Here is a 22,456-nt window from a genome sequence, read left to right as displayed (position 1 = left end):
TTTGGGTTGTACTATTTCACTAGCAAACATACTTCAGAGTTCCTGTAGATCAAGAGGTGGTCTATGCATCTGAGCTTTTAAAAACACATCCATAGGTCACGAAAAAAGTTTAAAAAATAAAAATGTTTCTTGTCGTACTTTAGCTCCCAATCATTATTTCCTCTTTATGATGATACAAAAGAATAACTGAGCTTCTGCAGATTTGTGAGGTAGCAGACACTATAAAAAAAATAAGACAGTACCTACTATGTCTTATCACTTGTTTGAAATCTACACAGCAAAGTAAAACCAGTGTAAGACTTAAAAGCAATTCTGTTCAGAAAAAGTTTAAACCATTTTTATTTCTTTAAAAAAATATGAATGTAGAACTGGAAAAAAGCATTAGATGAACAAATCTTGCAAAGCCACATTGCTGGCTCAGTGATGTCACCACCTCAAGACATTTAACATGACAGTTTTAATTGCTGATATTCTGTAAACTTATTTTGGCTTTAGCTGGAAGCAAGGATGCCATAAAGATTAACTGCAGAGGATGAAGGCTCATGACCATGAAGCCACTGGCCAGTCTGGGGTAGGTGTTCTCTACAGTACCGCTCCAAATCACGAATGCTGATCATGCGACTCAGCAGAGCACAGTGTGGGTTCCTCCTGTCCTCACTCCCACCTTCCTTTCACAACTGTCAGGAGCACGTGCAAGTACAGGGTGCAGAAATAGTAGAGGTCTGCCAGTTAAAATTCCCAACACACTCAGCATAAAAATCACCATATTATTAATTTAGAAGAAGAACGAAACAGGCACCAGTCCTAGAGGAAATGGCACAAAACTGCGACAGGAAATGCATCTATATCAAGTAAGAGAAAATAATTAGTAGATTGCCTAAACTGTAATAGAGTAATGAAGAATTCAGAAAAGTTGATGTTTACTAGACTGCAACTGAAATGTAATGTACAGGTCCTTACAACAACTTCACCAATTTCTACACACAGAGCAGTGATTTGAGGTTATGTGTTGAAGGAGATGCACTCTAATACATTTTTGAGGGAGCTTTGAAAGAGGCACATTATGAATAATTCAGAACACAGCACAATAGAAAAGCTTGGCCTGTGACTTAGGTAACCCAGTGCTGAAAGAATTGTACCTGTGCTTTTGCCACTGCTCCTATGTGATGCTAAATAACTCATTTAACACACTATTTCCATACTGCAGTAGCCAGATGCATGCTTTTCGTTCTCTGCATTCCTGCTTTAAAAGAATTGATGAAATAGAGTGCATATACAGGTCAGCTCACTAGGAGTTGCACTCCAACTACACACATACTTCAAAAGGCAGCTTAAAGAAGCATCAAAATAACTGCATATTTTTATGTTACACCTCCATATTTGATGAGTGAAAAACTACTACAGAACCTTATGTCATGAGATGACTACAAGGCTCTGCTTGAGTAGTGAGACTGGTGATAAACTGCATTCACCTCTGCAAGTTCCACAGTATGGGGGGAAGCTTAGGAAAACTGTGGCAGTAGGTGCAACATGGAGGTTTTACAACTTCTACAATTTGGGGTTCAGGTCAGCTCCCTATCCCATGCAGTGATCCCTGTTGTGGGTGGAGAAGGCACCCTCTCCGATCACTCAGGTGTCACACAGTCACACTGAGGTCAGGCACATCACGTTGCAGCTGGCCAAACCAACCTATCACCTATCTCACATGCTCATATTTCTTGTTTACCACCTTCTGTCAGACCCCTTCTTCCACTAAATATCAGTGGCTTTTCAGTCCTTATCCACATTGCTACACAAATAGCTTGGTTTAAAAAAGTTTTCACAACCTACTAATACCAAAGAACTATTCAGTACAATGGACAAAATCCCGAGTAAAAATGAACACTGTGATATTTAGATATTTCAGATTTTCTGTTACTTATAATTGCTAAAATTGCTTCTACTTGTCCAGGATAAACATGTCTCAAATCCAAACTTTCAAGTCCCTTTAATAAAAGTAATTTTGAGACCAAATACATCAACATTAAAGCCAATGTGTATATCAAGATTATTTTTCCCTATAATGTAGTCATTTTCCAGTAGGCTGTATGTTACATAGGTTCTCTAGGCTTCAAAACAAATACAGTTAATATTTCGGTGCCTGCTAATCATACAATCACAAAACACTATTGCTGACACCACAGCCAAACCCCAAGGAACCTAAAAATGATGCTCTTTTCCTTATTTCCTAACTATTCAGAAATGTGTCATTTACACTCTCCTTCCTACCATACTATAGGTTTTTATCCAAATGCAAACCCTAATTTATTCTGCTACAATCGAGCCTCACATAGGCTGGGTGACAATTTAATAAATACAAAGAAGTTCAGAACAAAATGGTGTTTCCACTTCAGTGTTAACAGTTAGAAAAGAGTAGTGATTCTCTAGCAGTAGTATCTTTCCTCTGGAAGTCAAATACAGCACTTTACTATCGAAGATCCTAAGACCTGACATTAGAACAAATTTTTCGCATATTTAAAAAGGAAAAAAGCATCCCCTCAGTCAAATATTATTCTACTAAGTCTCACTTCTGCCACGAATCCAAACACATTCAGCTAGTTCCTAAAGCAAAACAAAAAGAGCTTTTCTTTGGGTCACATCAGACATGCATGCACATCATGCCCAGCCTCTATAACCTTTCTGCTCTGTGCTCTCCCCTTCCATACACTTTCGCTTATGTCTTGCCTAATTTATCATACTAGGACAGAAAAGGTAACACCTTTGACTCTAGAAGGCTTAAGCACTAAGGAAGGAGTTTGCTCTATTTGCAACTATTTTCATAAGTTACACATTCTTAAAAAACAGGTATATGGCCCTGGACTCGGGCAGTCTGTTGGAGGACAGTCAGGAGGAGGATCTATCTACAAGATCTTCTGGTTACCCCCAGCCTACCGGACGGGTTACGACTACAGGTAAGAGAAAAAAGAGAAGGGTTGTTGTAATCAGTGACTCCCTTCTGAGGGGAACTGAGGGCCCTATATGTCGGCCAGACCCGTCCCACAGGGAAGTTTGCTGCCTTCCTGGGGCCAGGGTGAGGGATATTACCAAAAGACTTCCTAAGCTTATCCAACCCTCAGACTATTACCCACTGTTGGTTGTCCAGGTTGGAAGTGATGACATTAATAAAAGGAGTACCAGAGTAATTAAAAAAGATTTCAAGGCACTGACCCAATCTCTTCAGGGGACAGGAGCACAGGTAGTAATTGCCTCAGTTCCTGTGCTAGCTGGGATGAATGAGGAAAGCCCAGCTTACCAATAGGTGGCTTAGGGGATGGTGCTACCGTCAAAATTTTGGGTTTTTTGATCATGGCGCAAACTCTGTGTTGCCCAGTCTCATCAAAGCAGATGGGCTTCATTTATCTAGGAAGGACAAAAGAACTGTAGCCCATAAGTTGGCAGGGTTGGTTAGGAGGGCTTTAAACTAGGTTTGAAGGGGGAAGGGACGGCAACTGGGCTCTCCAGAGATAGGCCTAAGGGCATAGAGCCCGAGTTGAGAATGAAATCAATGGCCCAGCTGAAGTGCAGGTTGTCCTAGTTCAGCAGGAGGGACCAGCTAACCCTGTGTGGGGGTGATCAAAGCTGTGTATTCTACCCCCTCTATTCATTCCCCAAGGACAATGGGCCATTAGCAGCAGCTGCCCAGGGAGCCATTATCACTTCACACCCAGCCTGAGGGGGGCGGAGCTGCTAATGGGCCATCAACAGCTCAACACCCCCTGGCTCCCAGAGTTAATCACCCATTGTGTGAGTCCCCGCCCAGGGGGAGGGACTGAGAGCTCCCTGAGGGTACATAAGGGGTGGGTAAGAAGACCTCGGGAACTTCTCGTCAGATCCAGAGCAGCAGCAGGACCTCGACAGCAGGAGATCACTGCTCTCGCCCAGACCACAGCCCTCGCCTGCACCAACAGGTTTTCCTTTTCCTTTTGCTCTGGACTTGGGGGAACCACAGGGGTCTCAGCACAAGGGCAAACAAACCCCCTTGGGTTTGTGCCCCAGGACACTGGGTTATACTGCTGGGGTATTGTGAGTTGAAAGCAATTTCCCTTGTGTGTCAGTGTTGTTATTGTAATATTATTATTAAATTTTAGCTCTGACTTATAATCTCTCTCGTGGTGAGTTCATTTCCCCTGCTGGTTTACCTTCAAACCAGCACACAGGTACACCAATGCACGCAGTATGGGAAACAAACAAGAGGAGCTGGAAGCCATACTGCAGTAGGAAAACTATGACATAGTTGCTGTCACAGAAACGTGGTGGGATGAATCACATGACTGGAGTGCTGCTATGGGGGGCTACAAGCTCTTCAGAAAAGACAGGCAGGGAAGGAGAGGTGGAGGGGTGGCTTTATATGTTAGAGAGTCTCTTGACTCTGTTGAAGTTGAGGTCAGCAGTGACAAGGTTGAGTGCCTGTGGGCCAGAATCAGGGGCAAGGCCAACAAGGCTGACACCCTTGTGGGTGTCTGTTACAGACCGCCGTACCAGGATGATGAAGGGGATGAATTATTCTACAAGCAGCTGGCAGATGTCTCAAAATCTCCAGCCCTTGTTCTTGTGGGTGACTTTAACCTGCCAGATATCTGCTGGGAGCTTCATACTGCAGAGAAGAGGCAGTCAAGGAGGTTCCTGGAGTGTATAGAGGACAATTTCCTTCATCAACTGGTAAATGAGCCTACCAGGAGGAAGGCCCTGCTAGACCTCCTGTTTACAAACAGAGAGGGGCTGGTAGATGATGTAGTGGTTGGAGGCCACTTGGGGCATAGTGACCATGAAATAATAGAATTTTCAGTCCTCAGGGATGTAAGGAGAGCCACCATTAAAACCTCTACCTTGGACTTTCGGAGAGCAGATTTTGGCCTATTCAAAGAACTGATTCAGAGCATACCCTGGGAAACAACCCTTAAAGGCAAGGGGGTCCAGGAGGGATGGACATGTTTTAAGAGGGAGATTTTGAATGCACAGCAACAGGCTGTCCCAGTGTGCCGAAAGGCCAGCCGGAGGGGAAGACGGCCAGCTTGGTTAAATAGGGAGATTCTGCAAGAAATCAGGGATAAAAAGAAAGTTTACAGACTATGGAAAAAAGGGCTGGCTACTTATTAAGAATTTACAGATAGAGCTAGGTCATGCAGGAAAAAATTAGGGAAAGAAAAGTGGAATTTGAAGTAAATTTGGCTATTTCAGTTAGGGATAACAAAAAGTCCTTTTATAAATACATTAATAACAAAAGGAGGGGCAAGGAAAGCCTCCATTCTCTGTTGGACTTGGAGGGAAATATAGTTAAGGAAGATGAGAAGGCTGAGGTACTTAACACCTACTTTGCCTCAGTTTTCACCAGTAAGACAGGTGGCCCTCAAGACAACTGGCCTCTGCAGCTGGTGGACAGGGAGAGGGAGCTGAATACCCCTCCTGTATTCCAGGAGGAAATAGTGACCGACTTACTGAGCCAGCTGGATCCTAACAAGTCTATGGGACCAGATGGGATCCATCCCAGGGTGATAAAGGAGATGGCAGAAGAGCTTGCCAAACCACTCTCCATCATCTTCCAACAGTCCTGGCTCTCTGGGGAGGTCCCAGATGATTGGAGGTTGGCCAATGTCACCCCAATCCACAAAAAGGGCTGCAAGCAGGACCCTGGCAACTACAGGCCTGTCAGCCTGACCTCCGTGCCTGGAAGGGTTATGGAGCAGTTCATCCTGAGTGCAATCACACAGCACCTTCAGGGTGGACAAGGGATTAGACCCAGCCAGCATGGGTTTAGAAGGGGCAGGTCCTGTCTGACCAACCTGATCTCTTTCTACGATCAGGTGACCCACCTGGTGGATGAGGGGAAGGCTGTGGATGTGGTCTATCTGGACTTCAGCAAGGCCTTTGATACTGTCTCCCATAATATACTCCTGAAAAAGCTGGTAGCCCATGGCCTGGACAAGTGTACCCTCTCCTGGATTAGGAGCTGGCTGGAGGGTCGGGCCCAGAGAGTGCTGGTGAATGGAGCTGCATCCAGCTGGCGGCCAGTCACCAGTGGTGTTCCCCAGGGGTCTGTATTGGGTCCAGTCCTGTTTAACATCTTTAGTGATGATTTAGATGAGGGGATTGAGTCCATCATCAGCAAATTTGCTGATGACACCAAGTTGGGAGGGAGTGTCGACCTGCTGGAAGGCAGGAGGGCTCTGCAGAGGGATCTGGATAGACTTGAGAGATGGGCTGATTCCAATGGGATGCAGTTCAACAAGGCCAAGTGCCGGGTCCTGCACTTTGGCCACAACAACCCCCTGCAGCGCTACAGGCTGGGCACAGAGTGGCTGGAGAGCAGCCAAGCAGAAAGGGACCTTGGAGTACTAATTGACAGGAAGCTCAACATGAGTCAACAGTGTGCCCAGGTGGCCAAGAAGACCAATGGGATCCTGGCCTGTATCAAAAATAGCGTGGCCAGCAGGACCAGGGCAGTGATCCTTCCCCTGTACTCTGCGTTGGTGAGGCCACACCTTGAGTACTGTGTTCAGTTCTGGGCCCCTCAGTTCAGAAAGGATATTGAGGTGCTGGAGCAGGTCCAGAGAAGAGCAACAAGGCTGGTGAAGGGACTGGAGCACAAGCCCTATGGGGAGAGGCTGAGGGAGCTGGGGTTGTTTAGTCTGGAGAAGAGGAGGCTCAGAGGTGACGTCATCACTGTCTATAACTACCTGAAGGGAAGTTATAGCCAGGTGGGGGCTGGTCTCTTCTCCCAGGCACTCAGCAATAGAACAAGGGGGCACGGGCTTAAGCTCTGCCAGGGGAAATTTAAGTTGGATATCAGAAAAAAATTTTTTACAGAGAGAGTAATCAGGCATTGGAATGGGCTGCCCGGAGAGGTGGTGGATTCACCATCCCTAGAGATTTTTAAACACAGACTGGACGTGGCGCTGGGTGCCATGATGTAGTAAATGAACTAGAGTTGGACCAAGGGTTGGACTCGATGATCTTGGAGGTCTTTTCCAACCCAATCGATTCTATGATTCTATGATTCTGGACAAAAATAGACAGCAACAAATGAGACTACAGATCAAGGCAAACCATTCTAAATCAGAATTTTGTTTCTTAAATACCACAACTCAGAGAAACGAAAACTGCAGTTAACAGTTTGCTCGTCAGGGCTATGACGCATAAAAAGATGCTTCATTACACTCAAATAAAGGTATTTAAACAATCACAACAGCCAACGCAAGTCTGGTTCTACTTCACATAAAAATTAACACCAGTCTCTGCAGTGAGCTTACAAAATATAAAGTGGTAAATATTTTGAATCACAAGCTAACAGTTTATGTTGACCTACTAGTAGAAATAGCCATTTTTGTAGCAAGCACTTGTTTAGTACTTGCATGATATTACCTGTGGCTTACCCCTTTCCAATACAATTCTGCTGGGATAAATACAAATAGTATTTTTAATCAGTAAAGCCATTTCTAAAATTATTGTGCTCAGAGTTTGAGAATGGGTTACCATTTTAACCTGAAAAAAAAAAAAGCACCAAAAAGAAAATCAATATAGTCCTGCATTCTCTACCCTTCTCACCTGAATGAAACACACACCCTTTTCCTTACAACTCCAGCACATGAACATGTAGTTTTTTGTATGTTTCAGCTATGTCTGCCCTTATTCCCTTGACAGAAGGCAAACTGTGTGGTGTTCCTCAGCACTATTGACCATTCCAGTGTAAGAGCAAGGCAAGCAAAACCTTCGCATTCAGACCATACTTATCTCACTTCTGTAGATATACCAGCCAATAATTACTTCAGTGGAATTATATTTCCAATTACATACTCCTACAGAATTTAAAATTACTTCAGTAAAGTTAAAGCCATCAAATCAAAGATAAATTGAGAAGAAAAAGGATGTATCACACATCTTTTGCTTTTCATTATCAAAAAAAATTACTTTCTTTTCCTTTCTTTTTCCTCGGGCAACCAGCATAAAATTTTGAAATATTTTACTACATAGAATTTCAAAAGAAAAGTTAATACGCTCCCAATAGCCAAAAAGATAGAAATATTAATACTTAAAACTCTAATTTCTTTTAAAACACATATGGGCTGTTCTTTTCTTATCTATCAAAGTGCATAAGCAAATCTAACAAAGTAATGAGAATTTACTCCAGGCAAGGCAGGCAGGTGTAATCCTTACAATTGCTTCCCACTGGCCTATCCTGCAAACTGTTCCCTCTCCTCCAATCCAGTAACTTCATCTGGGGAGTATTTTTCTTCCCTTTTTTAACCACACTCTAAGTTTGGTAGTACTGAAAGATGTTCTGTTAGGAGTGCCACAGGATTAACATCCTCAAGGCATCAAAATTAGGAAGCAACATGCCAGTTAACTTCCAAAACTCTAGTTCTGAATGGATATGTATATCTTATTCCATCTCTTCCGATGCCATGGATTTCTAAGTTGGCACTAAGTATGCAGAATAAACACGTGTAGCCACTGCAGCCTGGATAGGACCAGTCTCAATGGAATTTGTTAGGAAGGAGATCAACCCATTTGGCTCTTAAGAAACCCACATGCAACTTGATTATGAAATGCATTCACAGACAACAAAGAAAATTGCTGAAGCAAAAGACCAAATCTATGTTCAGAATCAGTTTTGGGAAAATACAGACAATGCCCTTGTCAAATATTAAAAAGAAAAAATACAAAAAAAGATTACAGATACAAAAATAATCAGTTGCTCATTACAATCTGCAGTCAAGATACTAAGTCAGTGCTGTCCTTAGTATGACAGGATTTAAATGAACTAAAGGCAGATCTGACACCTTGACACCTTGTCACTGTGTTCCACCCTGAAGATTTTTGCCTTACAGGCTTTATGTCCAACATAGTAATATATTACCTGTAGAGCTTCTTATTAATTAGTTGGCAAGAAAGATTAGTTCCTGAAATGACAATACAACTAGTTAAAAATACACTTCTACTACTACTGAAGGAAGATACGTGAGTAATTCTATTTTGGTGTAGTACTGCTGCTGCCAGGACATATTCTCTAGAAAAAGATGTTTTTGAGCTTAATTTCTGCCTTCACATGCAGATCATGGTAACAGAAAACAAAAGACAGAGAAGTCAGTATTAAAGACTCAAAACCATTTCATAATAGAGGGACAATTTGAAAGAAAGGTACTTGATTGTAGCAAAAGACCCCCCCACCTTCTCTGTACCTCTATGACCCTCCAGAAGAAATCCTAGCTACTCCACCAAATGCAAAGCTGCAAAAGACCCAGTCTCCATACACTTGGTTCAGCTGATTAACCAAGTTGTTTAGTGTCATTTGAGATGCCTCAGGGCACACTCATGGCAGCCATGAGCGCTTTTTCAGGGAGATGAGTGCCCTTTGGGTCAGCAGCTGAAAAGACAAGCAAGCTACTCTAAGGAACTTCAGTTAGATACCTCTAGTAAGGCTAGTGAATCAAGTCCCAGTTTTCCAATAAAAGAAAAAAATAGGAATATAGGTTAATTTGGTCTTGGACAAAGGGTTGCAGGTATGGGTAGATTTTTTTTCTTTAACTTCAACTAACAACTGCTGCTGTAGGAGAAAAAAAAAGAGCTGTAAAACCATACATAAGAGAACTTGTGTTCTTTCGCAAAGTGGGCAAATCTGCAAAAGTGGAATAAAAATAAACAAGGTGGCTTCCAACCAAATGGAGCAAGAAGGCATTAGGACAATCTCAGTTACTTTCACCTCAGTAGCAGAGCAACTGCTTTCTCAGAAACATTAGTACTAGAACTGTAGAGGACAAAGATGAGAACAGATAATGCAAGAAGGGATAAGATATTGGTAAAAATTAAAGCCAGGCAACACTGGAGAAGTTCAAACAGAGACACAGGATAGGTGAGAAAAGGAAAGGTGAAAGCAAAGGATAAATTCAACCAAATGGACAACAGAACATCACCAGTACATGCAGCCCAGACAGGAGAAAAAAGCAGGAAAGAGCAAAGTAGAAAGACACTACGTCAATACCAATGTGGAGGCCTAATGTAAAATCTTTTAAGCCTCTCTAAGTCCACACTTGTACACAGATACTTCTAAGATTAATTCTCTTGATGCATAAATACACTATTTAATTCTTACACCTGCAAACACTTCTGCCATTTACTTGCTCAAGAGTTCAGTACGTAAGGAAAAGTGTAGAAAAACCCACAAAAACACAAGTGGGAGGAAAGTGATTATTTAAAAGGGGAAAAGATTGTAAATTTTGCATGTATTCAAACAAGAAATAATGAAAAGATTAATTATCTTTTGACATTTCCATCAGATACATTCATTGAATAATGAATAGGTTACTGAATGAAAAAGATTTATTCTTCCTGCCATATGAAGCAAAACTCAGATGAACTTCAGGAAACATATCGCCTGGAAAAGTCTTGGGCACGTTGCATGACCCAGTAAAAAGACACTTACCATACAGGCAAGGGTATCACCTAAGTATAATCTGAATTACAGCAACCAAAACTACCTCAACTAAACCACACCCTGTGAAAAATAACCTAAAGGTGCACAAAACACTGACACGTGCATTGCAGTAACATGATTATGAGAATCTTACAATAACCTGCAAAACCATTTTACAATTGTTTATTGGCACAATAAACAAGTGCTTAGCAAATAAATTTGCAAAGCAGCCTTTAAAAGGGTGACAGACAAGGAGGTCAGTGCTCTTCTTTATCATATTTTGTGTTTTTAACTGCTTTCTTAAAATAGGAAGTCACAGGGAGACTGGATGAACTTACTGAAAGAGTTCCCTTACTGGAATAAAAGCAGAAGAAGTTATGTACCATATATTATGGGCAATATTCTTAGATTAGTTAGGCAGCAAAACTGATTTCCTCCTCTAGGGCCCATAACTAAAATTAATAAGAAACTAACAAACAGAAATCAGAAGTAAAAAAACAAATGAGACAAAAGAAATGTTCTTTGAGATCAAGGAAAACAAAGTGGTGGGAGTTGAACCCAGACCTATAATCTCAGACCTATAATTTCACATAAAACCAGTGAAAATCAGACAGAAGATGAAAATACTAGAGTTCAAGAGGCCACAGAGAACAGTAGCATCGCAAGGGCAACACATTGTTTAATCACTGTGAAATTCCAGATGACAGCACTCAAGGTCAGAGAGGGAAGGAGGCAACAGTTCCTGAAAAAGAAAATGTGAAGAGCACAGGCAAAAAAGAAAAAAAAAAAAAAGGCCAGACTCTTCTAGCAAGCAGCAATAAAAGATTGAGGAGAAAAAGGAAAATCGAAACCAATATATTCCTGGGTTTGCTGGAACAAAATTGTAATTTGACTTTAAATTATGTATTTTAATTATTAATACTATTCAACAAATACTACTGGAGCTTGTAACTCTGCTTATCCTGATATTTTCTACCAGCATCTGCCTTGATGTTTTATCAACTAAGACCAAAATACCTGCAAGAGTTACAGAACATTTCACCTCAAAATACAGAGGTACTTCTCCAGAAAAAATACTGAACTTTACTAAGCAGATACTGCTGCCCAGTTAGCAATAAAGGATAGCCATGCATACCACACAAAATCAGTTTTGTCCTAGGAACACAGATTCAACCTCTTAGAGGGTATTGCAGTCTTCTGGAAATTAAAATAAATTAAGAGCTTTGAAAAACTCATATATAGAGAAAAGCACAACTTTCATGCAGCAACATTGCATGCTGGATAACCTAATAAAAACTGTATGGCAGTCTTGGATTTTAACTGGCAGTCTAGCAAGAGCAGGCTCAAGTTTTCTAACTATTCTCATCATGAAAATAATAAAAAAAAATTCCTTTAGAGACCAAGTGTCTCTCTGAAAGCTTCACTTAAAAATTTATGAAGTGTATTAGAAGACAATTAGCACAACAAACTAATTTATCTTGAACACTGGCACAATATTTTCCCCAGTATAAAATTGCAGGTATCTCCAAGGTCCCTGGCTGGAGCTGAGTGACTGTTCAGTGTAACACTCTAGCAGCTCTGAATACATGCAAGAGTAAGGTGAACGTGACATGCAAAAAACAAAAACACTGAAGAGCCAACAAGCCATTCTTGACTCACAAGATGTTTGCTGTCACTGAAGCTAATGAAACAATTATTTTACACAACACATAGTCAGCCACTGCCTCACCTGCAAGTACACTTTCTCTGTTTTCAAGAAAGTGTGAATATTCTGGTCTTTCAGAAAACAGGACTGTAACTATGCAGTCATACTTCCCTAAAGCTGCACACCAACAGTTTTCAACACACTAGGATACTCCTGGAGTGTTTGTGCAGTGGCAGCAGTTATGATTGATGGTATGTAAAGACCTAATCTGTTGCAAAGAGGATGCAACACAAACCACAAAGGAACTACACACTTCAGGCTGTGTTTGGTTCCACATACTGCAGCCCATACGCTGGAGATCCTGAAGAACATTTTCAGCCAATCTTTTTAGTCTGGCAGATTTCACAACTTTCCTTTACAGCAATATTCTGCCCTTGAAAGATAACATATCTAGCAACAGCCAACAACTAAGTATCTAAAATCTCCGGTTGCACACTACGGCTGTCTTCCCCTGCCCTCGTTACAGATCTAAACAAAATTATTAAAGCTTTCTTGAATCTGCTCACATCACCATTTATTCCACATGCTGTGAGACTGAATGATTCACAGCATTTTCAAACATTTAACACTGAAACACGGAGGATTATTATTACTTGGATTCCCTGCTATTATTAGACACTTCTGAAAAAGATACACTTATATACGCTGCTCTCAGTTGGTCTTGTTAAAATGCAAAACATGGTTAAAATATGTAGTTTGGGTTTTATGAAGGTAAAGAGAGCAGGAGTGTTACCTTTTTGTTTTGTTTCATTACTTATGTGATACTAAAAATATAAGAACTGAGGGGAAAAAATAAAAAGCAGATTTCTTGATACTGCAATTTAATGCATAGTCCATAGTCTAGGTATTTTATTTAGCATATTATTATAGTCTGCATGTCTATGCACTTGCATATGGGCATTTTAATCTATTACTTTTGGTTTATGAATCAGGAACACTTTGAGACTCTACATGAAACAAGGAAAGACAAAGCTCTCAGAATGTACAAATAGGGCCCCATAAGGTGATAAATAAGACAGACACATAGAAAATATGACACCATTCTCTAAAGCATGCCATCCAATGAAGCTTCTTTCAACTGCATCTTGATGATAGTCATTCAACAAGACTCAAGTGGAACTCACTACACACTGCAGAACACATCAAGACTCAACAGGCTGAGCCTGCTACACAGTATAACAACTTTAAATAAAGGTTCTACTCCATACAGTAGTTGGCTGCATATACTACAGCCATTACTTACTAAAAATTCTGATTAAATGCAGAGTCACATGTTTTTTCTTAAAATAATTTCTAGCTAGAAGTTAATAGTCCATTTTTATTTTGTGAGAAAGAACAATTAGTTCTCCTGAGCCATGAATTCATATATTTAGAACAGGCAAAACAGTCATAGTAGGCTGATGCATAAGCCTGACTCCTCTCTTGAACACATGAGCAAACTTCCAGATCAGCTTCTTGGAAAGTCAACTTCCCTTATAGGTGCCAACAGGAAGCTTTAAGGAACTTCCAGTATATTAGAAGTTTAATTTTGTTGATTTCTGTTCACAAAGAATAAGAGCTTACAGTGCATGACATGACAAAAATCCAAAAATTATTGCAGAAGAAATGCAACTACATTCTTAATATTTAAAATGTCTTGGAGAGCTATGGCACATGTACGATGCAGTTCAAATGGATACTATCAAAGCAGTATTTTAAATGCTTATCATTTCTGTTCATACCAAGTACTTGCTTCTTCAGATGGCACAATCTCACAGACTCACTGGATAGCTAAGGCTGGACAGCACATCTGGAGACTGCCTAGTCCAATCCTTTAGCTCGGAGCAGGGTGAACAAAGGGGATTGCTGAGGGTCATGTCCAGCAGGTTTTTGAGTATCTCCAAGGATGGATATGTAAAAATTACACAAGCTCTGAGCACAACCTGTTCCACTCTGACCATCCTTGAAAAATAGTTCTTTACTGCATTTGAATGGAATTTTCTGTATTTCAATTTGTGACCATTTCCCTTTAGCAACTGCCACTGACAAGAGCCAGACTTCTTTCTTTCCCCGCCTCAGGTGTTTATACACATCAGTAAGACTTGCCCTGAGCCTTTTCTTCTTGAGAAGCCCCTGCTATCTTGGCTTCCCCTCATACAACAGATGCTCCAGTTGCTCAGTCATCTTTGTGGTCTTTTGCTGTACTCATTCCCAGACACTCAGCAATAGGACAAGGGGGCACAGGCTCAAGCTCTGCCAGGGGAAATTGAAGTTGGAGATCAGAAAAAAATTCTTTCCAGAGAGAGTAATCAGGCATTGGAATGGGCTGCCCAGAGAGGTGGTGGATTCACCATCCCTGGAAGTTTTTAAACTGGGATTGATCATGGCACTGAGTGTCATGATCTGGTAAATGGACTGGAGTTGGGCCAAGGGTTGGACTTGATGATCTCAGAGGTCTTTTCCAACCCCATCGATTCTATGAGTCTGTGATGTCTGCTAATAGACCAGAGACTGGACATATTACTGCAGGTGTGGCTTTATTAGATCAGCCTTAAATCTATAATTGCCAAGCTTTGAATTTCACTTCATCTGAAATTCTTCATCCTCTCTGGTATTTCAGTTGTTAGAGATGAAAACAACACAACCATTTTTCAGCAGCTCAAGTGTTTAGAAAACTTTACGTTCTAAAAAGATACAAAATCAAATTTTATTCTAATCCTTTGAAACAAAACACAGACTAAGAGAAATAAAACACACACTAGGAGTGGGCAAACGTGCTAGGTATATACAGATCCTCTAAGCATAAGGAGGATTTAATAATATCACTAAAATCAGAAAAATCAAATTCACATTTCTCTAATCTGGTCAATTATACTAGTTACTGTTTAAAGATACCTAATGCAATAACAGAATGACATCTTTAATTGAAGCTTAATAAAGAGTTATTCCTAAAAGAGACACAAAGAAACAACACAAGGCATATACAAATTATAAGCGAGTCTAAAAATACTCAAGAGATTGTCTTAGTTATAAAATTTTATGAGAAATGCTAGGGGGTGTGTTGTGACTTTTGGCTTTTAGAATTCATTTTTTCCAAAATTGTAGTATCATGGAAGACTGTAAACTTATCTTAAATATTAGATATTCTTCACAGTTTTGTGTTCTTGAAGCTGAAGCTTTAAGGGAAAACAACACAGGTATCTCAAAACTCATAGACAGACATACTGGAAAACTTCACAAGATACAAAACACTGAAAAAAGGGCCAAGATGCAATAGCAGTATCTTTTAACTTACATTTGAGTGTTTCTCCAGCATAAGGGATATGTAGCTTAAACCGATCACAGCTGGGCCCAGGGGTCAAGGACGTACAGCTGAAAATGAAGAGAAGAATGTGCTGAGCAGTTACAGATAGTAGCAAACACTAACATTATTCTAAAGGTACAAATGACTGATAGTAAAGATGTTATGACAACTAAAAATACTCATCCTTATGATTCTGGGAAAGAAGAAAAGTGGGAAAAATGCAAGAGGTCCATCCTCTTTTGATCAACAGTTCTCACAACAGCATCAGAAATTTAAGGATCTGTGCCAACTGTCTTCTGTTTTATAAAGAAAACACATACATAAAATGCTCTGTTTTGAGTGTGTTATTAGAATGGTATCAGCTGGTCACTCAAAGTCATCAAATTCTTTACTCTGTATACAGTTTTGCAGGTCACAGCTCTGTGTCACAGTAACATGCTCCATATCCCTGCCATCCCTATAAGTGGGATAAATCTGTATTTTAATATACTGACACTTACTCATTTTTAACTATTATAACATTAACGCTTTCCCTTGTAAAAAAGTCTCACAGTAGCCTTCAGGTGAGCAAGTTTCATAATCAGGTATCTGATGCTACGTACATTCATGACCTGTGGCTCTCCTGTTTATCTGGAGCACCAGAAGAGCAGTTCAGCCTCATGGGGATAAAAGAGCATTTTATGAATAGAAAAGTCACTGAAAAACTGTTTAGTGCCTGGGCCAGAGATGACTGACTTTCTCAAATCTTTTAAATCATGTACTAAAATATTTGCACACAAAAAAAACCCCCAAGTAAAATCTCAGGTGCAAATGGAGAAGCAGGGACACAAATCGTTTCCCTGGCAGGAATGGTCCCTGCAGCTTTCACCACTGTGGGTTGCTGTGCATACCACAGGCCTTAGGAGTAAAAATTCTGGAAGCTCTTAGAAGTTCATTGCTTTATATTTCTAGGGATCCTGATAACGCTGAAATCTTCTTGCCAGCCTGAGAATTTTTTAGAGACCCAGCACAGCTGTTGCAAGCCACTTAAAGCTCAAATCCATGCTGGCCAACTCGGAAAAAAAGTGTGAAGAAGGTAGACAAAGGTAAAACAACTTGTCTAAACTTGTGTATCAAATCACCGGTAAAGCTCTTAATACACACCACTGGCTATATAACAAAATAAAAACTGGGCCATACACATAGCCAAAAGCAAAGATGGGTAGGCCAGAAAATTAAAAAAATTTGGACCCTACCTTTGGAAACAACACAGTAACTGCTGCAGCTCTGTCTTAGTGTGCAAGAGGCATCGGGGCAAACTGAGCAATCTCAATTCTCTCTCACATACTCGAAATGGTTCAGAGGGCCATTTCTCCCAGACGCTGGTTCTACAGTCTCTTTTCCTCTTTCCACTTGCAAGTTGAGGAAACCACGTGCACTAACTTCACAATGTTTTTACTCAGTGAGCTACATTTACTGTTTACTCAAATTTGTCCCAAGGCATATCTCCATCAAAAAGAAGCAAACACAGAACTACAGATCAATTAACTTAATAAAGTTTCCACAAAAGTACAAGAAAACATAAATAAGCCACTTATGTGCACCTAGAATCTCAGACAGATGCAATTAAGAGCCAGATGCAGCCAACAGCCTACACTGATTCAAGAACACGCCACAATTTTCAGTATCATTACAGAAACTATATAACTATCCTTTCAAATAAAAGGGAAGAAACATATCCTATCTTCACTTTAGAAAAGTTTTTGCAACTTCTTGTGGAGAGCACATGCAAAACAATCTAGAGAATGATAACTGAGATATAACTATTATCAGAAAAGCACAGACTTGAATGGAAAGCAAGTTTCAGAAAAGATTAGTTCACATCTTGCTTCATGCAGGAAGAATGCACTGTGACTTGATTTTTTTGCTGGAATACTACTTCGCATTTTATTGAAAGACTGATGGTGGAAAAGAAATGACGTTTATGAAACCTGCCGAAGACGCAAATGTGAAAGGGAACGCAGCATGCAGGGCAACAGGAACAGTGCCGAAAAATGGTTTTATTTAATAGTTGCTTTTATTTCATGGTCTGTACTACTTATTTTTAAATTACATCTAGGTAGGGCTTCGCAAAAACAGTAAGCATCACCAGCCTCCCTGGGAGTAAATCAGTTAGAGGATATGAAAGACTGGATCCCTCGTGCAACAGAAACAAGAGAAGGTAATTTTTTTCCAAGCTGTGACTTTTTAGTAGGTGAGAACAGTAAAATGGGAGTGCCCGTAGTGTGTTTTAACAGCTGTGGATGAATTTAACAGCTATATAGATATTATCATCTACTTCCAAATAATTCCTATGGCTCACAACACATATAAGACCAATTCTAGGAAGCGTATTGAAAAACCAAAAAAAAGCGCAACATAAAATTTCTTTCCAAGTTCTAAAATATCTCTGCAACAGCAGTTAATACTTAATGAAATTTCCTTTCAAAGTATCACAGGTCACAATCTGAGACATATTTCTGAAATGCTATCAAAATTACACTGTTGTTAGCTTTTCAACAGACACAAAAATTTCTGATCCTGCAAATACCCTACAATCTTTCCTTTTAGCACAATGGGCCATTTGGAAATACTTAAAGTATAATATTCTATAACATTAAAATAAAAGCCTGATTTAATGGTAAATGTCCCTAAAAGCAATACTAAGTACTTTTCCTATATTGCTATATTGCACTAGAGATGTTTTTAATTTTACTGGTCTAGAAGTGATGGAAAGTGACAGTATTCACAGTCTTTTATTTTTTTTCTTCCCCAAATTGCTCTGGTTGGGCTGCACAAGAGACTTCAATAATCGCAACAGGCTGAGCAACCAAGCAGAAATCCTACATATTTGAAAGGAGGCAGCTTCTTTTTAGTATAAATGGTAAAAGAACAAAACTTCTAAGGCAAATCAAAACTTTGGTTCACGTAGTAGTCTATGTGTGACCCTATTTCAACAGAAGGCCACAAGTAATGGCTACTGACATAATCTCCATCTTGGCAATTTCCTTAACACAGAGAGACTCTTATAATTACACATATCTGACCTAGAAACATGACCTTTATCTTCTCAAAAATGCAAGACTTTTGTCTTTTGGAAATGTGATCCTTTCACTTAATGTGGTCCATACAAAAGTTACACTTGAAAAGGAATTACTCGTAACACAGTCTTTAAAGGTTATTTGTTGTCCTCTCTTCACAGGGAATTGACAGAGAGAACAGTAATACCTGGGGTTGAAAACTAATTTCAGAAGCTGACTCCATCTCATGATATATGGATGTGTTATCTCCCTCTTTATTCATGGAAAAATATTACAGTGGTTTGCATCTCTTCATTTAAATAATTGACATTTTACACAGGAAAGCCACAGAAGCAAGAATTAATGCTCTGATGCTCAGAGCAGTGATATGTCTTAGTCTTCATAAGATGATTAATGCTGTATCACAAGATCTCCCACAATGGTTTCCCCACTAAAATATCAAAGAATCATCAACTTGAGTTTCCGGGACAAAGAAATATTTGTGAGTGTGTCACTTCAAATCATGTTGCCCTATTCAAAGGGTCTGTGCTGAGACTTGCAGTTGGAAATTGGTAGAAGGAATTGAGTGTGCAAGCAACCACAGCTGAATACTGTTCTCTTCCACAGCAGATTTTAGCTAAATTCCTTGAGCAAATACAGCAGATTTAACTTCAGTTAAGATACATTACATCCCTATGGAATAAGTATTCCAAGCAGGAGACAAGTTGTTGACTGTTTGATGCGTCTTACAGTTGGGATTGTTTGTGACCTATTGGGAAAAGGTTTCTTTCACAGTGTGCTGGTTTAAAGGTAAACCAGCAGGAGAAATGAATCCAGCTCAGAGAGATTATAAGTCAGAGTTACAATTTAATTAAAAAAAAATTACAATAAATACAATGACACAAAGAGAAATTGCTTTTAACCCACAAAACCCAGTAGTATAACCCAGGGTCCTAGGGCACAAACACAAAGGGGTTTGTTAGCCCCTGTGCTGAGCCCCACACGGTCCCCCCAAGTCCAAAGCAAAAGGAGGTAAAAAACCTGCTGGTGGAGATGATGGCTGCAGTCTGGTGAAGAGTGGTGTTTGCAGTCTGATTGAGAGTGGTGGCCTTCTGTCGAGGTTCTGGTCCTCCTCTGGTCTGATGAGTGGTTCCCAAGGTCTTCAAACCCCAGGATTATGTATCCTCAGGTCCAGGTGGGAGCACCCAGTACCTCCCCCAGGGTGGGGAGTTCCACAATGGGTCATCTGTCTCTCTGAGTCAGGGGGTATTTTGGAATTGTTGATGGCCCAGTAGCACCCTCAGGCTGGGTGTGAAGGTGCTAATGACTCCCTGGAGGGGAGTTATCACAGCTCTTATGTCACAGATGTCTTTCACACCCAGCTCATATCCTGAGGAGTTGGGTGTGCCTTGGGCAGCTGCTGCAAATGGTCCATTGTTAACAGTTCTTGAGAAAGGAATAGAGGGTGTAGGATACACAGCTTTGGTCACACCCACACAGTGATAAACTGGTCCCACCTGCTGGACTAGGACACACAGTAAATAAACCTAAACCAGCTCTTATTTAAAGAAAAAGTCACTGTCAGCACCACATGCTTAGTTAGAAGTGTTCAGAATTCTTTACCACTCACAAAAGGAGAGATTATTAAAAAAAAAATCAGGAAAATCACTCAGTTTGACTGCGTGCAATAAAGCATCAGCCTATAATGATATGTATAGCACAAGGTATTTTTTTTCAAAATTATTTCTTGCCCAGTTAGCTATGCAATTCTACCTGAGTTTAACAGCAAGGTTTTCTCTTATACCAATGTATTTGTGATTAACTATTTTGTTGAATTGACATTTCTTCTGTTTATTGTTTAAGCTAAAAAAACAAACCCAGTTTGATATTTTACAGGTCTAAAGTCGCAATGATGAGGAGGACTCTGATAACGTTAGGTTTCAACATGATCTTCCTATCAACTAGTTTTCTAAAACCATGACTGGAAAGTGTTCCCAAGACAAGCAGTTTTCATTATTTGGATTCCGGTAAGATCTTATCTGAAATTATATTCTATGCCAACTGAAAGGGTCATAATGAAACGGGAGTACAAGTGTTTACCACCATAATCCTTAAAGTCAAGAAATGAGTGGTTATTCTATCCAAAGACTTTAAAAGAACAAACATACTCATCAACGCCCCTCTCCAAATCCACCTCTTTATATCCCAAAATTCCAGTAAGGTTTGTTTTTTATACCACTCCTACAATCTACAGCTTACAACCATGTAAAACCATAGCAAACATCCAGAAATGCCATCAGGAGTACAACAGCTCTACTAAAAATGTGCAATCTCCTTTTTATTTCTTCTTTTTTTTTATTGTGGTATAGGTGTAAGGCCCAATAGTCATGTCAGATTTCTTTGATGACTATCAATTTCCCTGATTAAAAAGTATGCAATGTGTTTAGCCATTCTTCCTTTGTAGATCATGCAGAAGCTTATACCGCCTTTACTGTTTGAAGATAAATCATCAGTGAATTTACTGTACAATAGCAAAGTAAAATTAGATTAAAAATTGTAGCCTATAAGATTTAATATTGAGATTATCTAACCAGAATAGTCAGAGATGCAAAAGCTTCTTTAATCTCATGGTGCTTAGGCTGCTATTCTTGCTGCTCTGGAGGATCAGTACTTTTTTGGATAACAGACTTCTTTTTGCTCACCAGGCTGTTGGTGTAAGAGTCAAGAAAGTTTCACACCACACGAGAGATACCCCAGTGGAGAACACTACTAAAAGCAACACACACGCACAGAAATAAAGAGCAACACAACAAAATCAGTACTGACCACTGGCTGTATTCCCAACCCTCCACAATACATCTAGGATACATTTCCAGTTGCTCCTGTGTATGGCCAGACTTCGCAAATGCAGATTTGGGCAGGGCTCTCCCCTCGTGGGTGTGCCCCTCCAGCCTGCGCAGTGGATTTTTTAGGTGAGGCACAGCATGCACAGAACTGGCCCCACCGTTTCAGTCCTGAGGTCCATCTGGCACGGCCGAGCGAGCTTGGACAGTGACAGTGAAGTCCTCGGGACTGTCACAGCACCCGGTACTAACCGGGGATGACCCTGCTGAGCATCCGAGATGTGACGGGATGGGATGGCAGGGAGGCATTGAACTGCCAGGGGATGGTCCCACTGAGACTCGAACTCAGGTCCTCTGGATTCAGAGTCCAGAGTGCTCTCCTGTACACCACAGGACCGCCCCAAGTTGCTCCTATGTATGTCATGTAAAGATACTGTTAGGGAAAGAGGAGGTCAGGTTCCTTTCATAATAAAAGAGACCAAAGATGAATGAGTATTACTTTAGCAATGATGAGACAGTTCATTCAGAGGTTTAGAGGCTGAAGGTTTTTTCAGTAGAAGTCAAATATAACTCAGAGGCAAAGACAGGTTAATCATTTGTTACTCATAAGAGGCAGCAACTCAAAACTGCACCCAAAACTCTGATGTGGCATTTGCTAAGAAAAACACCTTAAACTCCAGAAGAACAGCCTTTGCCAATGCCTACAGATTCCTCTTTCCTCCAATTTTTGTAGATGGAAATCTGCTCCAATGTTCTCTGAAGCCACAGTATTTCATCCCATTTAATTAAGAATTAATTGCAGAATTCACAACAGATGGGTAAGTCATGTACAGAGGCATTAAGAAAAATTAAAGTGGAGGGGGGAGGAGAGTAGAAGGAAGGTCAGCAGGTGACAGGGTTTTTTCAAGGATTAGGAAACAGAAAAATGGTGAAAGTCACATTTGAGAGAGCTGACATTGATGGTGAAAACCTGTATCACGCTGCAGCTCCCTGCAGCCATCACAAAGCTTAAGAGGCTCCCAGAAACCTGTAAATACCCAAGAAGAGTACTGAGCAGCTGCTGCTGAAAAGAAACAAGATCCAACCAAAATTCTGTCAATCAGGCAAAATTTGAAATGGGAGAGAGAGTCTAGTCAACCA

General features: G+C 40.4%; 1 protein-coding gene across 3 annotated transcripts in view; it reads right to left on the bottom strand.

Annotated features, from left to right (window-relative positions):
• BABAM2 (BRISC and BRCA1 A complex member 2) overlaps nt 1-22,456 on the bottom strand; it is a 179,225-nt gene that overhangs the window by 141,247 nt on the left and 15,522 nt on the right. For all 3 annotated transcript variants that reach the window (XM_071577008.1, XM_071576998.1, XM_071576990.1), the window contains exon 3: nt 15,427-15,503. In XM_071577008.1, the coding sequence (XP_071433109.1) occupies nt 15,427-15,503 (77 nt within the window). The remainder of the gene's footprint in view (nt 1-15,426; nt 15,504-22,456) is intronic.

Source organism: Pithys albifrons, chromosome 2 (genome assembly GCF_047495875.1).
Source record: "Pithys albifrons albifrons isolate INPA30051 chromosome 2, PitAlb_v1, whole genome shotgun sequence".
Taxonomy (NCBI): Eukaryota; Metazoa; Chordata; class Aves; order Passeriformes; family Thamnophilidae; genus Pithys; species Pithys albifrons.
The sequence above is the reverse complement of the archived record's forward strand: the minus strand, read 5'-3'. Positions and strand labels throughout refer to the sequence as shown.